Source organism: Pectinophora gossypiella, chromosome 6, assembly GCF_024362695.1.
Source record: "Pectinophora gossypiella chromosome 6, ilPecGoss1.1, whole genome shotgun sequence".
Classification (NCBI taxonomy): domain Eukaryota; kingdom Metazoa; phylum Arthropoda; class Insecta; order Lepidoptera; family Gelechiidae; genus Pectinophora; species Pectinophora gossypiella.
In genome coordinates, this window is record NC_065409.1 from 1,405,292 (window position 1) to 1,422,733 (window position 17,442).

The 17,442-nt window shown below is 36.9% G+C and overlaps 1 protein-coding gene across 1 annotated transcript in view; it reads left to right on the top strand.

Annotated features, from left to right (window-relative positions):
- Positions 1–17,442, top strand: part of LOC126367298 (disintegrin and metalloproteinase domain-containing protein 11) — a 371,689-nt gene that overhangs the window by 285,394 nt on the left and 68,853 nt on the right. The window contains exon 7 of the mRNA XM_050010750.1: positions 12,443–12,582. Coding sequence (XP_049866707.1) covers positions 12,443–12,582 — 140 coding nt within the window. The remainder of the gene's footprint in view (positions 1–12,442; positions 12,583–17,442) is intronic.

Consider the following 17,442-nt stretch of genomic DNA (forward strand, 5'->3'; position numbering starts at 1 on the left):
GTAAAGTGACGCTCCGAAACTTGGCGAACTTGTTAGATGGAATCCATGTTCTGAGTTGGCTGAGTTGCCACGTTTGGCATTGTTATGGCATCGTGAATAGTTTGTGTGTAATATTATTAGATATCATTTTAACGATACCTTGTAAGTAAGAAGGAAAATGGGTGTTTTGTTGTTACCGACTTCAAAAAGGAGGAGGTTCTCAATTCGACCGTATTTTTTTTTTTTTTTTTTTTTTATGTTTGTTCGGGCATATCTTCGTCGTATATGAACCGATTTTGATAATTCTTTTTTTGTTTGAAAGGAGATATACCCAAGGGGGTCCCATGTCAAGGAAGTCAGGATCTGATGATGGAAGACCAGAGAAATCGAGGGGAATTTTCAAAAATCGTAGGAGCGACTAGTGCGTTTGTAAAGTCATATTAATCGGATCGATCTTTAGGCTTCGGGAAAACTTCCCGACCTTCGAAAACTGGTCAGCATCAGGGAGACACCCTATGGCCTGGCAAAACTATACAACCTGGAGCAATTTTTCTTTCACGAAACGTATTTAAATCTTGATCAAATTCAATCGCCGGTGCAAAAAAACAAAATGGCGGAAAAACAAGATGGCCGCCATACAAAATTTTGTCGATTTTGGAAGAAGCCCCTTTGGGTAAAAATAATGTATGGGGCGCTTACTCAAAACGTCATGTAGAGTACGGAAATACTTTCTGGTCACCAAAAATTGCTCCGCATCAGAGAAATACTCTACGGCCTGGCAAAACTATCGCACGTGAAGCAATATTTCTTTCAGAGCACTTATTTAAATCTTGGTCAAATTCCATAGCGTGTGAAAAAAAAAATGGCGGAAAAACAAGATGGCCGCCATACAAAATTTTGTTTTTCCAGAAAATGTCTTGGGGGTGAAAATGATGTATAGGGGTGTGATCGGAACGTCATCTTTGAAAACTGCTCCCAATCAGGGAGACATTCTACGGCCTGGCAAACCTATTGCACCTGGATTTTGTTTGTTTCCACGACACCCATTTAAATCATGGTCAAATTCTGTCGCCGGTGAAAAAAAAACAAAATGGCGGAAAAACAAGATGGCCGCCATACGAAGAGGGACAGTTTCGAATAAACAGGACACGCGAGCTGCTTTAGCAGCGAGCGAACCACGCGAAATCTACTGTATCTATATGTGTGCGTGAGTGTGTATGATAGCAGCTTCCACTGACAACCACATGTGTGTGTATGTGTGTGTGTGTGTGTGTGTGTGTGTGTGTGTGTGTGTGTGTGTGTGTGTGTGTGTGCGTGTGTGTGAGTGTGTGTGTGTGTGTGTAAACATGTTCATCAATAATAATTGTGATCACTACTAATCATGTATTAATATATATCAATATAAATCAGAAAATTTGTCTGTCTCTGCATCCTTGCTCGGTCTAACCATCACTTAAAATCGTAAAATAAAATAAAATTTTTAACAAAAAAAAACCGACTTCAAACGCAAAACTAAAAAGCAATAAATAAATTTACTTCGCACAAAGTAATTAGTACGTATTTTCAATTAGTTAATTAATTTTATAAATCTGAAGTCGGTGCCAAGTAAATGCTACAACAACCCTACTACAATATCACATTACTATGTACACACAATATTGTTTAATACCTATATCAAAGCAATTACAAAACAATGTCAAACAAAAAATTACAAAACAATCAGTATTGAAAAATATATGAATCGGTACTTCGTTGTAGCATTTCCTTGGCACCGGCTTCAGATTTATAAAATTAATTAACTAATTGAAAATACGTACTAATTACTTTGTGCGAAGTAAATTTATTTATTGCTTTTTAGTTTTGCGTTTGAAGTCGGTTTTTTTTTGTTAAAAATTTTATTTTATTTTCATTTTGGCGCCCAGTATGGGACCTTCATGATTCCATAGTTCAACTAGAATTCAATTTACTTTTTCTTGTCTTGTCAATAAATTTCACTTTATTGTATGGAATTCCATTTGCTTCGATCCTAAGGCACTTCTTTTGCTTCCTCCACATTCATCAATCGTTTCATACACGCACGCCGGTTCAGAGTAAACCGTACTGAACCTTTTCTAAGAACATCTTCAATTTGTAAAGCCGTGGTAGCCCAGTCGGTAGAACGCTTGCCTCTAACTGTGAGGTCGCAGATTCAAATCCAGCACAGGCTTAAACCAATGATTGTCGAATTTGTTTTCGAATTCACGTTTGGTACATAAATGATTATCACGTGATCAGCGGTGAAGAAAAACATCGTGAGGAAACCCACATTTCGAATTGGACTGGCTTTCCCTTCGCGGGTTGTAAGGTCAAACAGGCAGTCGCTAAATGTAAAAAACCAGACCTGTCAAATCTTCAGGTTAGGTACGGTCACGAGCATTAATATGTATACACTTTGGTACCATGTCACATTTACTTTTTTGACAAATTGAACTGTAAGTCTCACTAAATGTCAAATATGTTAGTGCGACAGAGTCCTAAAGTGGGTACATTATATTGCCCATAACTGTAAGTGGTAAACGGGATGGAAAACGCTAGAGAGATTTTGGTACACCGGCTTGCTTCCCAAATGGAGGTCCGAACCCCAGTAACGGACTTGCACCAATTGCTTATTAATTTATCTTAAGTGTAGTTTTCACTAACGCAGTTGGCTCGATCATTATAGACGGCGATATGGCTCACTACCTATCACGTTGGTCTAACAGAAAGTTGAGTGAGGTGTGGGTAATGAAGGGGGCTCAATTCAATTCAATTCTTTATTCATAATAAATATTACATGTCAACAAATATTAATGGTAGGGAGATGAAGATCTACAATTTGTTCAATATACGACCTTCTATGACAGTCAAAGTAATCAATCAATCAATCAATCAATAATACTTTATTGCACAACGACATGTACAAAGGACATACATACATACACATACATACATAAACTCACGCCTATTTCCCACCGGGGTAAGCAGAGACTATAGAATTCCATTTGCTTCGATCCTGACACACTTCTCTTGCTTCCTCCACATTCATCAATCGCTTCATACACGCACGCCGGTTCAGAGTAGATCGTATTGAACCTTTTCTAAGGACATCTCCAATTTGGTCATCATAAGTCCTTCTCGGTCTTCCTCTGCCAGCCCTACCATCAACTTTCGCTTTATATACCGCTTTTGCAATCCTATTATCCTTCATCCGCTCTACGTGTCCAAACCAACCTAACATTCCCTTCTCAATCCTAGTCACTATATCGTCTTTTACAAAGGACATAAACATACGAATAAAAACATAAGCACAATAGTAATCAATCCAAGTAAACAAATCATCGGAGGAGCTCGGTGGCGCAGCGGTAAACGTGCTCGGTTTGCGATTGTTGAAGTTAAGCAACTTTCGCAATGGCTAGTCATAGGATGGGTGACCACAAAAAAAAAAGTTTTCATCTCCTCCGTGCTTCGGAAGGCACGTTAAGCTGTTGGTCCCGGCTGCATTAGCAGTCACTGGGCCCGCGTGATGGTTTAAGGCCCGATCTCCCTATCCATCCATAGGGAAGGCCCGTGCCCCAGCAGTGGGGACGTTAATGGGCTGATGATGATGAAACAAATCATTAAGATTATTATACGAAACATGGGTATCTCGCGATGTATACGTGTCCAAGACCAAGAGGCAGCGAATATTGCAGCTTACGACTCACAGATAAAATATCACAGACAACACCAGGAAATGAGACTGGGACGAAACTAATAAATAAAATATGATTGGATCGCACAAAGTTTGCTCGTTACGAGTTCGGTACTCAGTGAACTTGTTAATTGCGGTTCCTACACGTCCAACTCTTAGCAATGCCACTCAGATGATCAATGGTCGAGGTTCAAATATAACTATTTTGTTATACGTTACCATAGAACAAGTGATGTATTTACTCGAAATAAGGCGCGAAGTTGTGAGCGATCATAAACATTTTAAACGATATCCATATATGTACAGTCATGAGCAATATAATGTACCCACTTTAGGACTCTGTCGCACTAACATATTTGACATTTAGTGAGACTTACAGTTCAATTTGTCTAAAAAGTTAATGTGACATGGTACCAAAGTGTATACGGTTCTCTATTTTTACGCATATTTTTTTATGTAATAATTTACCATGGCATAATGTTACTTGTCCTATTATTAGTTACGCATAGTATTAATTTGTCATAACTTTGTAAGCATAATTTTGAAACTCATAACTACCATAAGCATAATAATTAATGACAATAATGACATATAAGCATAAGTATTATAAGCATAAAAACTATACTCCGAATAAGAAAAGTTTTGGCACAACTTTGAACATTTCCGAAACTTACTTTTCCTTGGTTGCATATGGTTCATGGTTGTGACTTTTTATATTTTTGTTCTTTATATTTTTTGACTCTATTTCATGCTGTTGGTGATCATTCAGTATACTTTTCGTGTGTAAGATAAACATGCTGGCGGCGTAGGGGTGGCCCAAGGGCCACCCCCGCCGCACCCTAACCTACTGTTATGCCTTGTAAAAATTATGACAAAACACTATTATTCTAAAAAAGACTTATGGATACCTATTTATATGTGAATCAAATTTATACCAACAAATATTAGTCCAAAAATAAGTTATACCTAACAAACCAGTATTCTTAGATGTTATTATGGGAAAGTACTATTATGCTTAAAAACGTTATGCGAAAAGGATTATGATAATTAAAATTATGACAAAACCATTTATGCATTTTAAGAGAATCCCAGTGTATACATGTATATGCATATTAATGTTCGTGACCGTATATCAATTGTAGTGTATGCACCGATAGCTACGAACATTATTTATTTGTTAAAAAAGTGACCAATAACAATGGTAATAAACTGGCTGTCGCGTATAGAGTGAGAATTTTATATTACGTAATAAAACCAATTTACTGTAAACACACAACATAACGCTGTAATACAATACAGATAGCGTCGAAAAATATTTCCAAACACCTACAAACAAAAACTCGTTCGCTCGCCAATAGCCCTTAGGTAGCCGGCTTTCAAAAACGGTCCACATAGAGAAAAAAGCGTAAAAACTTGACCAGCAAAAAACATGCGAAACAGCCCGCAGGGTTCAGCTCGTGAGAAATATCCAATTTAGCCGCGCTTCCCCCGTAAATCGACGCCATTTTTCATTTCGACCGCCATGTTGCGCAGTGGCGCCACCAATGCGGTTTTAAGGCTATAAAAAGCGGGAAAATAAAATAAAGGGACGCCCCTGATTGTGTAATAGAGGGAAGGATTTGTCTAGTTATTGTCCGTATGGACACACTGATTAAGCTATTATAATTCTTCCACATTGTACGCGTTGCCAAAATTTTCAAAATGAAATTATAATCTTGAACAATCAGGGTCGACTTAAATTAATTTTATTTGAAAAATCTGATGACGTCATCAAAATAATTTGAAATTAAAAAAATATTATTGTATGTTACAATATGATTAAATGTGCTGAGCGCTAAAAGCTTCACTTCCATCTATAAGTATACGTACCAAATTTATGACAATAAATTTTCATTTCATGGAAGGTATTAACCGCTTTTTTCTAACAAAACATAAATCGACTTTCTCTGTGTTCTGTGATAGTGAATATACTTAATTCCGTATAAAACTGAGTGTGCTAACAGCGCCTACGATATGGAAGAATTTTGCTTTGCCGGCACCTTTAGCAGATGTCAGTGTCAGTCATCATCATAGGTACTTCTAGGTACCTTCGGACTTTAATATCATAAATATGTGACTGCATCTTATCTTCCACTCGAGAATTGTGTGTAAAATAAATTCCCATAATTACTTAAATATGATTTATCCTGAAATTCGCTTTACAAACTGTGACAGAGTTATCCAAAATTCAGAAGGCAACGTCAATTATTTATAGCGAACATAAAACTAAACCGACTTGAAAAGCGCAACTCATAAAATAGAAATGCTTAAGCCTTCATCAAAGTTTCTGTAAACCTTACACCGGCTTTCATTCCCGCAACTTTGGAACCTTTTCTACACACGAACGTGATTGGGTATTTAATTCGATTTATTTATTACATCCTGGCAACACCGAATGGAACGCGCTATTCAAACTCAAGACATGTATTGGATAAAAGATTATTCTGTTGAGTTACCTAATTGCTCATTTCAGAGGCTTTACGCTGATGGAAATTAATTTGAATTTGAAATTAAGAGGATTTATTCATTAAAGAAGCCCGTAGCTGCGTGTGGAACGAAATTACTATTACGTTTAGTCTCTTACTAATGCACGAGCAAATTCTAAAGATTTAGCGTAGGCTCCGATCTCGCACGGCTAAATTAAGATTCATTGCAGCAAGATGTTGTACTTAACTGAAATACGACCTTATTGCTTGTCCACATCTCCACGTCACGGCGTCGTCAACGTGGAACGGTGCTGTAACGTGGCACGTTATGTTGACGTGCCGTGTAAATTTACGTTACGTTTATGGATCACACGTCTATTTTAGACACGAATCTAATACAACCGCCTAAAAATTGTACCACGGCGACGTTGCCGTACCGTGCACTAGCACGACGCGGCAATGTAACGTGGCACGTTACCGCACCGTTCCACGTTGACGACGCCGTGACGTGGAGATGTGGACAAGGTCTTACGTGAAATCAATATAGAACGCGTTGTATCCCTAACGCATTGTATCTCTAATCAAGAATTATTATCCTTAAAATATGCATAAAAGTAAAGTAGGCTATTTTCGTAATGTGCCTCGGCAGTTATCGCACTTCCGCACACAAACAAATGCTAATTTCCATGTTTTTCAATTATTAGATCCATCTTGAATTTGAATTTAGAACTAAGGAATTTCATGTTGTTTTTTTTCACGCGAGAAACAAAAGAAAAATACAAAAAATACGGTCATTAGCAATATCATGTACCCAATTTAGAACCCTATCGCACTATCATATTTGATATTTAAGGAGACTTAAGGTTTACTTTGTCAAAAAAGTTAATGTGAAATAGTTTCAAAGCTTATAGTGTATACATTTTGTATTCGTGATCGTATTTAGTTGTTAATTCAAATTCTGATAATGATAAATGTAATGTAATTATAACATATGAGTGAAGTAAACGCGAATGCTAATTTTGAGCTGACTTTATTTCTATAGAAACAACCTTAATAACATAGTAATGCATGATATTAAATTCATCCTTATAGATTTCTACGGTTTGTATTTCAAAAGATAATTGGGCCTTAAGACCTTACACTTTGTATTTATATTTCATGCATTGTGATTTAGTATACTATCAATATCAACATCTACGGCGCCAACTCGCCGTCTCCTTCAATTTCAACAGCTATAAAATTTTAACCGTCAAACTTTGCCGTATATACGTTACAGGGACTTGACTATAAATAATGTTGGATGTTGAAGCTAGTTCGGTTATTGATAGCGGGTGTCGCAGTGTTATGCGACTCAATTCAGTTGGTAGCAACTGGTGTATTGGCACACCCCGGACACTTCATACAAACAACCTCGTTTTACCGATAATAAAGATATTTTTGAATTTGAATTTTAATGTGTGGTGTCTGTACACATTAAAATTCAAATTCAAAAATATCTTTATTCAGTAGGTTAAAAAGGTTAGATGTTATAAAGTTATTCATTATTTAGAAGATATGAATGCATGGGATTAACTGTTTGAGAACTGATATTAGGCAGCTAAATGACTCAATTGTATAACAATATTTTATGTTTGTTTTTTTAAACGAAGGTCTAGGGTCCTGTGCCGAGGTTTTTCTTGCAGCTTCTTTTCCCGGGCTATACAGGTTGTGAGAAGCTGCAGTAGTTTTAGGCGGATGAGACGTTCGTTATGTAAAAATTGACGATTCAAAGTGTAACTATGTTACCTACTGAATAAAGATATTTTTGAATTTGAATTTATCGTAAGTTAGTAAAAAAACCTTCACTTCTTGCTGGATCTAGCATACACCCCGCGCGTGTTTCAGCCAATCAGCTCCCAGCTCACGTGCCATGGACCAGCAGTATTTTATTAGATCATTAAGCCGGCGTCGTATCCTGGACACCCCATCAATAAACCCGTAGTTCCTACTAAATTACAGGCCTATATTCAACAGTTTTGAAAGGGATTTTCGGTTAAAACTAATTTATTGAGTAGTAGATTGGAATAGATTTTGGTTCAGAAATCAGAATCATTTATACAACATAATAAAATTATCATGAATAAACTTGTTGAAGGTCAATGTAATATTTTTGAATTTACGACATTTCGCAAGGTGTTATGGCTGAGGAGAAGAAATGACAAGACACTGCAACAGCAACACATCTTTTAAATCAATAACTAGAGGAACACATTCAATACCAGACATTTTTATCATTTAGGTAGTCATTGATCGTATAATAAGCTTTTTTACCTAAAGTAAGCTTCATTTCTGACAAATTTAAAATATTATCTGGTATTTTATTGTAAAAACGTATACATAACCCCAAAAAAGATGAATTTAATTTACTTTTATATTATATCTGCACTTAAAAGATCACGTCAATTCACGTCGCTCAGCGTTGCCGTGAAAGACGTACTAACAGACAGACAGACACACATATACACCATTCTTCTTCTTCTTCTATCGTGTGGGTTGTGATATGGATAACAACCCCATCGAACCTGGTTTCAGGGTTATTATTGAGACACCATAGGCGCCTGACATGACTCATGTAAAGACTACGTACATCAGTAAGTAAGTAGTAACCGGGACCTATGGCTTAACGTGCCTTCCGAAGCACGGACCTTTTTGGACAATCAGGCGATCAGACTGCAATGTCCTAATTTGTCCCCACCGGGAATCGAACCCGGGACCTCTGGATCGTAAGCACAACGCTCAGCCACTGGACCACAGAGGCCGTCGAACACCATTAAATCCCCGCATTTATATCGCCGTATACACTGCGGATTGGTGGTTATTAACGACTGCTAATGCAGCTGGGACCAACGGCTTAACGTGCCTTCCAAAGCACGGAGGACCTCGAGATGAAAACTTTTTTTTTTGTGGTCACCCATCCTATGACCGGCCTTTGCGAAAGTTGCTTAACTTCAACAATCGCAGACCGAGCGCGTTTACCGTTGCGCCACCGAGCTCCTCACCACCACCATCATACACCATTTATAATATTAGTATTGATTGTTATAACAATTTAGCTAAATAAGCATTCCTCTGATGGATTCAGTTCTGCAATTAACGGTCGCTATCACCAATTTGGGACAAGTAGAATAATAATGAGAACATCAATTTACGTCCCTTTCCGGGCGTAAATAATTTGTACAAATGAGTCGGTAGGTGTACCAACCTCACGGCGTGCCTATCTACCAACATAACAACTGACAAAACTTTTTCATTAAATTGCATTATGTATTATGTTGTTTGTAGTTTTTGGGATTGCTTTTGTAGATGAATTGCTTCAAATTTTAATCCTCTTGTTTGTTTGTATACACTTCATTGCTTTAAAATACAAAGGAAATTTACAAATCATTTCTTTCGCATAGTACGCGTCATAATTTTTAGTTGTACTTACATGGAATTATAATCACTATTAAAGAATGGATAAGGCCGATTTTCGTTTTGTTAATTTGCAAAAATCCGAATGCCATCCATTTATATTACGCGCCGAATACTTCTGATGACGTAATCAGGTTCTTTTTTTTTAAATTAACAAAATGAAAATCGACCCTAGTCTCTGATGCTTAGTCATGATTATTCCATAAAAAAACTTATAAAACAGTTCGTATGATTCAGAAGAATCTGTATCTACTTTTAGCACTTTACGGAAATTTATACTTTAGTGTTTATCATAACATAGGGTAGTTTCCAACTAGTCAAATCAGTTACTTTTTACTAAACGTTAAAACACGAAATTACCATGGAATTTGTATGAAAAGGTAACATGTGACGTCATAGAAAAACGTGATAAAATGTCAAATCAAAATCAAAAATCAAATCATTTACACACACACCACCACACTCCACACACACACATACACACCATCGCACTTATTATTACATTTTTCTTTATTAAAATTCACAAATAAGCTAAATGGCAAAAAGGAATCATTTAGATTCTTTAGATCTATTTTTATTTAGTAATTAGAATTTCATAATTTATTTGAATTTTATCTTTGACGTAGGAAACTATCCAAGTACGACGTTGGTACGGTCACTCACGAGTACTAATATGCATGCATTTTGAAACCATGCCACATTAACTTTTTTGACAAATTAAACCGTAAGTCTCATTAAATGTCAAATATGATAGTGCGACAGGGTTCTAAAATGGGTATATTATATTGCTCATGACTGTACATATGCAAACAACATTAACGCCATACAGCATAGGATTAATATCTAATACAGCGGTGTCATTACGTGAAATACAATATCGATACAATCACCCTTTCTAAATTTACCCATTTCAAAATTCTATTGTTAGAATCAATGTTTTGTAATTAAACTCGTCGCATTAATTACATGTCTATTCAAAAGTAGCTCTTCGTTTAATCTTCAAGATACCTCTCAAGATAGCTTGAAAGACAATCAGCCTGAAGCATTAGGTATCCATAGCAACCAGATGTTTGCATCAAGACAGATTCGAAGACAGATGAAACGGTACCTAACAATAGCCAGCGATACTTCACAATTCATTTACCGAAAACTTTATCAAGCCATGATTAAACTACTCATTTGAATTGGCCGCAAACGTATTACAACTCTCTTACATTAACAACTTATTCACTTTGGCCGGGTAGGACAAGGTTGTCTAGAACTTCTGTCTGGCCCAGATGCTAAATGACAATCGATTTACAACCTAAAGCAATAAGAAACATGACTCTATATTAAACGAGGCGTACTCCAAACGGGGCAAATAATCATGGCGGTTCATTTTAATTTATTTTCGCATGAATTAATATGGGTTTTATGAGAAATTTTAAATTTGTCGGCTCTGCCACTGTGTTCTTTGGCAATTTCAAACGGATCATAATGAAAAGCGTTTAATAAATTCTACTTTGCAATAAAACTCGCTGATGTCTCTTTTCATACTGGGTCTGTGAAAATTCCAGCCTGTAATTAAAACCAAATAACTTTTTTATAGGAATACAATAAAGCTTAGGGCGCGTTAAGCTGTTGGTTGGCTATTAGCCGCAAAAATACACCTCCGCTAACCCGCAGTGAAGCGTGGTGGAGTATACTCCATACCCCTTCCGGTTGAAAAAAGAAAGCCTAGGCCTTCAGATGTGCCCAGCAGTGGGACGTATAAAGCAAAAAAAGCTACAATAAAGCTTACTATTACTACGAAAAGCATCAGTGGTGTAAGCCGATTCTGTTCAAAATTCCATTTGACGAGGGAATACTCTCTCAATTCATAAGACGCACCGTTATGTCGGCAAAGGAAATTTAAAATCGTTTAAAAAAGACATAAGTGAAGACACGTAAATAACACATAACATAAACTTACTACTACGTCCCAACTGGAGTCGTCAGAGGTACAACGCAAGATAAACTGACTATTAGTGATGTGCCGGATCGTTAAAAATGTATATCCGCGGATACGGATCTGAATACGGATATTTAGTGTAAAGATCCGCGGATACGGATACGGATAAGGATCTTTATTTTCTTATTCGATATCATTCGATTGGAGTCAATAAAAAGATTAAAGTTTTACTTATTTCATTGTTATAAAAGTGATATTTTATCTTGCTTTCATTATAAAGATCTATCTATCTAAATGTTTGCAATATAAAGGTGCCAAATATTTGATTTTAAGAAATAAAAACAATCTGAATGGAATTTTATAGTTTTTTATTTAATAATTCTACTTAATCACCTGAAAAAGATCCGCAAAAGATCCGCGTGAAAAGTAACGGATACGGATTTTTCTTTTATCTCGGATATCCGCGGATACGGATACGGATATTCGGAACATCACTACTGACTATCCACAGCTCACCGAGCTTTCTCCACACCCCGGACACTTCATATAAAAATCCTCGTTTTAGACAGACACTACACATTGATGTTATCGTACACGCGCATGTGTGTGTGACGTCTGAAGCCTATATGGTTAAACACTAAAGTAAGACCGAGGGGGTGTGAGGTAAACTTAGCTCAGCCACTGGTCGAGCGGGGAGTTGTCATTGCCCAGCTATACAGGTTGTGAGAAGCTGCAGTAGTTTTAGGCGGATGAGACGATTCAAAGAACCTACTGAATAAAGATATTTTTGAATTTGGAATTTGAATTGTTCTATACGTAGTATTATTTCTCATTCTATGCTCACTCTCAGACCAATATAATGGGTGGTTTTTTGTCTTTTCTAATTGGTTTTTGGCTTTCTTTCAGCAGAAGCACCCACATGTGATATTCGAGGCGCGAACCAAGGCCAACAAGGGGTGTGCCAACAAGCTGGAGTACCGACCGAAGACCAGGCGGACCAAACACGTGTCCTTCGTGGAGGCTCCGCTGGGAGACGACCCTGGGACTACGTAAGTGGATTTAAAATTATTTAGCCTTTTGACCTGACGTCGCGGTACACGTTTATACTTGCTGTTGTTTTTTTTTTTAAAAAAAGAGCATCTGGGGCCCTGTGCCGAGGTTATTATAAGGTTAGTGATTATTTAGAAGATACAAATGCACGGGACTGTCTGAAGACTGCTATTAGGCAGCCAAATTCCTAAATTGATATACAATTTTAATGATAAACAGTTTTTTTATAAGAACGTCTAGGGTGCTGAGGTTTTTCTTGCAGCTTCTTTTCCTCGGCTTTACAGGTTGTGAGAAGCTGCAGTAGTTTTAGGCGCATGAGACGTTCGTTATGTAAAAAATGACGATTCAAAGTGTAACTATGTTAGCTACTGAAAAAATATATTTTTGAATTTGAATTTGAGTTGCCTCCGTAATAGAAACCTCATAAGGGCCTTTTTGAAATATCACTTTCCAATGTGACTTTTGTTAACCCCGATACCGACCCCGCCGGCGTAGTCGACGATTTCCCTCAATCAGCGCTCATCGCTATCGACCCACTAGGGTCGATTAAATCTTTCAAATGTAATCCTCTCAGAGCCCTGAGCCGAGGTTTGCGCCTCGGGCACCCTCAGGCTTGTTGTCTTAAATTTTGTACCAAGTGATTTTTTTATTTGTACCCAGTCAAGTAGTTAATGCCATTTGCGGCAAATCTACAAATAGCCAAAAAAATACTTTTGTTAATAAAAACTTGCGATAGTCACGCTAATTTAATTCCAGGTAAAAATAGTCTCAAGTTTTACCCGGAATTATATTAATTGGATGAAACCGAGGTTCCATTGAAGAAAATTACAAAGAGAAAACATTTCTGACTCGGACGGGACTTGAACCCCCAGCTCTTGTCAAGCCGGGACGAGCGTGTTAACCATCTTCTTCTTCTAAGAAGAAGAAGAACCATTACAAAGAAAGAAAAAAGAAAGAAACATTTATTATCTACACCACCGGATCTTCTTCCTGTCCAAAATTCTTTCGATCTATGTATTGTCTTTAAGCCAAAAATAAAAAACAAAAATCATTGAAGAAAATTACAACTGAATGTCATTTTTCAAATAGGCGCTTACGTTATTTTTAAAAGACAAGCTAATTTCAAAAAATCGGCGAAACGTTTCGAGAAAAGGTAGTTAGTGCGCTTTGCTTTGCTCGTCTTGGCGGGGGCACTGCCGTGCCCCCAGATCAGTAGTGCAAAAATCTCGCAGTTCAAAACTCCGTCCCTACTAAAAGCTGGAACTTTTAAAAACACTGCGCCGATAAAGTTCCTCTGCGCAGGAGACAATACTAAATCACAACAACTACGATGTTTAAGCAAAAGAAGTACAACTTTCAGGTTATTAATCTCACGTTTTGCTGCGGCTCGAGCGATGTAAGACTTGGACACACCGGGCGCAGACATAGTAGGGCTTGCATCGGTAATTATCGTCGATATAGATAAAAGATAAGATAGAGATAATTAAGATTAATACCTAGGTACTCGGTGAGAAGCTCGGTGGCGCAGCGGTAAACGTGCTCGGTCTGCGATTGTTGAAGTTAAGCAACTTTCGCAAAGGCCGGTCATAGGATGGGTGACCACAAAAAAAAATCATCTCGAGCTCCTCCGTGCTTCGGAAGGCACGTTAAGCCGTTGGTCCCGGCTGCATTAGTAGTCGTTAAGAACCATCAATCCGCACTGGGCCCGCGTGATAGTTTAAGGCCCGATCTCCCTATCCATCCATAGGGAAGGCCCGTGCCCCAGCAGTGAGGACGTTAATGGGCTGATGATGATGATGATGACCTAGGTACTAATAGGAACCTAAGTACAAAAGATACAAAAATTATATAAGATACAGAATACACTAAGAAGTAGCTGGTTAAGAGTAGATAATGAGATACAAAAAAGCCGGTTACGTGCGAGGCCGACTCGCGCATTGACGGATCCGAGACTGACTTTGCCGTTGAAAAACTATTGGCTCGGTACATCGACATAGGTCACGATTAGTTAACCAAGTGCAAATAAGTTTGTAATTACAAAAACAAAATGAAATAACCATAAATTAACAATGTTCCGATTTTTTCCTTTACTTGCGGTATAAGACCATCTTTTTTACCAAATTCCATGATTCTAGGTCTATGGGACGTACCATATAGATTTTAATATCCATACGAAATGTACTTACTAAAATAATGCTATTTTTTTTGATTGCGTTGATTAACACTTTCAAGGACAGAACGTCTAATGACGTTCCGATTCTAAGGTGTCATACTATTTATAATGGACCATCAATGACCCATGGCCTCCGCCCGTGAAAGGGTTAAGAAGCTTGATTTTTTACAGCTTAATGGGCCTACTAGGCATTAGATTTGAATTTCAACGTCATAGCGTTAAAAGGTCTGTCGGTCAGACGGACGGAAAACAAAGTGTTCTCGGTTCTTTTTCCTTTTAAAGTTCCGAATCGTAAAAATGTCTGCCTGGAATAGTAATCTATTCCAACATAGTGGGGTAGAATGTGTCAGAAGTAGTAACTTCACCTTAAAAAGCCAAACAAAATGCCTAAAACTAAAAAAACGCCTAAGGTTGCCTGGAAGAAATTGCTGCATGAGCAATAAGGCCGCTTGTTGTGCTTTTCTGTATATGTTGTGCTTATCTCTGTATTTTGTGTCCATTGTGCTCAATAAAGTATTTTATCTATCTATCTAAATACTCACTACTACAATGGATTGACCTACTTTTCCGAACAAAAAACTTGCAGCTACTTTTACTATTATCATCAACTGTTAACAGAAATTATTCCGGAATACTGTTACGATACGGAGCGATAAAGCGCGCTCAGTGTATACCAACCACAATACGACTCGACCCCAAACTTCGTAACTAGGTACCGCCCCTTTTTAGTTTCTTTATAAAAGACGCAGTATACAGAAAGATTCGTAATGAATTCCTTTTGAAATTCACTGAAGGAATAGTTCTGACTAGTGCATGGACGGTGAATAATAAGGCGGGTCTGTTTTTGCCTTCATTTTCTATTCTTTGGCGATACTGCTGGAATTTTGTTCCGCTTTTGAGTGGTGCCTGGCTTGGTTTTGCTTTTTTTAGGGCTCTGTAGGTACCCGGAACCCTTATAGGATCACTTTGTTGTTCGTATGCCGTCCGCAACTATACACACGTACATACTCTCTCACCTTTTGATGTGACTTGTTGTAGGCCTTAACTACGAGGCCGGACAAATGCTAATGCTGGCAAAACCGTACAATTTAACAGTACTATAAAGTACACTAAAATTAGGTACAAATAATTCAGTATGACAAACAATTATAATAACTTACTTTCAAAATAAAATTTCATATATTATTAATAATTTAAACATCTTATTATAAATTAAATATGGATTTGTTTAAAAATTACTTATTTCGTATTTGAATAATTTAAGGTACTTACATTAAAATTGCAAATAATTCAGTACATGAACACAATTATAATAACGTATTTTCACAATAAAACATATTAATAATTTATAGAGTATGTCAACCTTATAATATTTTTTTCAATTTAAAAAAACACTAATTATTTAATATTTATCTGTGAAAAAGGTTCGTAAATATTTGTTGGATTTTTGGTATAAGTACTTAGGTTAAGGTATTTATCGCATGAGCCTTTGTAGCTTGTATAAATGATATAATATTGGCTCCGATTTGTGCAGGCACCTCCTAATTTTATTTTAAGTTATACAAGTCATTTTCTTATTCGCGGAAAGAAAAGGGATGGATGATTGACAACTGTTAATTTTAAAATGAATGAATAACCCGGGCAAATTAAATAACCAGGTATCTAGCTGATATGCAACCCGTTTGACTTTTTATTTTCTTTGCCGGTTTTTTAAATTTCACATCTCCGGGAAATGCATTTTCGGAGGTATGTGACTTACTGACCAGTATTGGGCCGGTTTTCCCTTCGCGGGTTGGAATGTCAGACAGGCAGTCGCTTCTGTAAAAAACCGGACCTGTCAAATCTTCAGGTTAGGAAAGCGGACCTTGTGAAAAACGGGATAATGCTAGGGATATGATGATGTACTGAAATCAGCATCATTATTATTATCGAATATTATGTCATGTATTATTGATAATCTGTAGTTCTGTAATTATATACGTCTCCAATTACCGTCAACAATACATAATTATAGCCTGAGACAAATTAACGAACCGTTAACCGATCCCTATTATCAATCATCAGTAGTTGGAATTATTGAATATTAATTAACATCATTAATATCATACATGGTGTAAGTGACATCGTAACGTAAGTGATTCTGAGTTGATATCAAGTGGAATTTCCCGTCGCAAATTTCATGTAATTTTTTCAAATTACTTATTTCCAATCGTATACTTAATCGAATATTAACTCAGAATAATAAGCTGAATCATCCCCTTAGTATTTGTTACGATGTCACTTACACCATGTACAAGTACATACAAGTAGGTAGAGTGTTAGTTACATCGTAACAAATACTGAGGGGGATGATTCCGACCGTGATTCTGAGTTGATATCAAGTGGAATTTTCCGTCGTCCAACGCAGAAAATAAATTTAAATCTAATGTGGAGCTTACTTTATGTTAAAAAAGCTTATTATAAAATTCATGATTACCTAAATGATAAAAATGTGTCGTATTACCTAAATATGTTCCTCTAATTATTAAATAACTTGTAATGTATACCTACATTGATTTTAAAAGATGTGTTGCTGTTGCAGTTTCTTGACATTTTTTCTCCTCAGCCATAGCATCTTGCGAAATGACGTAGATTCAAAAATGTTAAATTGACCTTCAACAAGTTTATCTATGATAATTACGTTGTA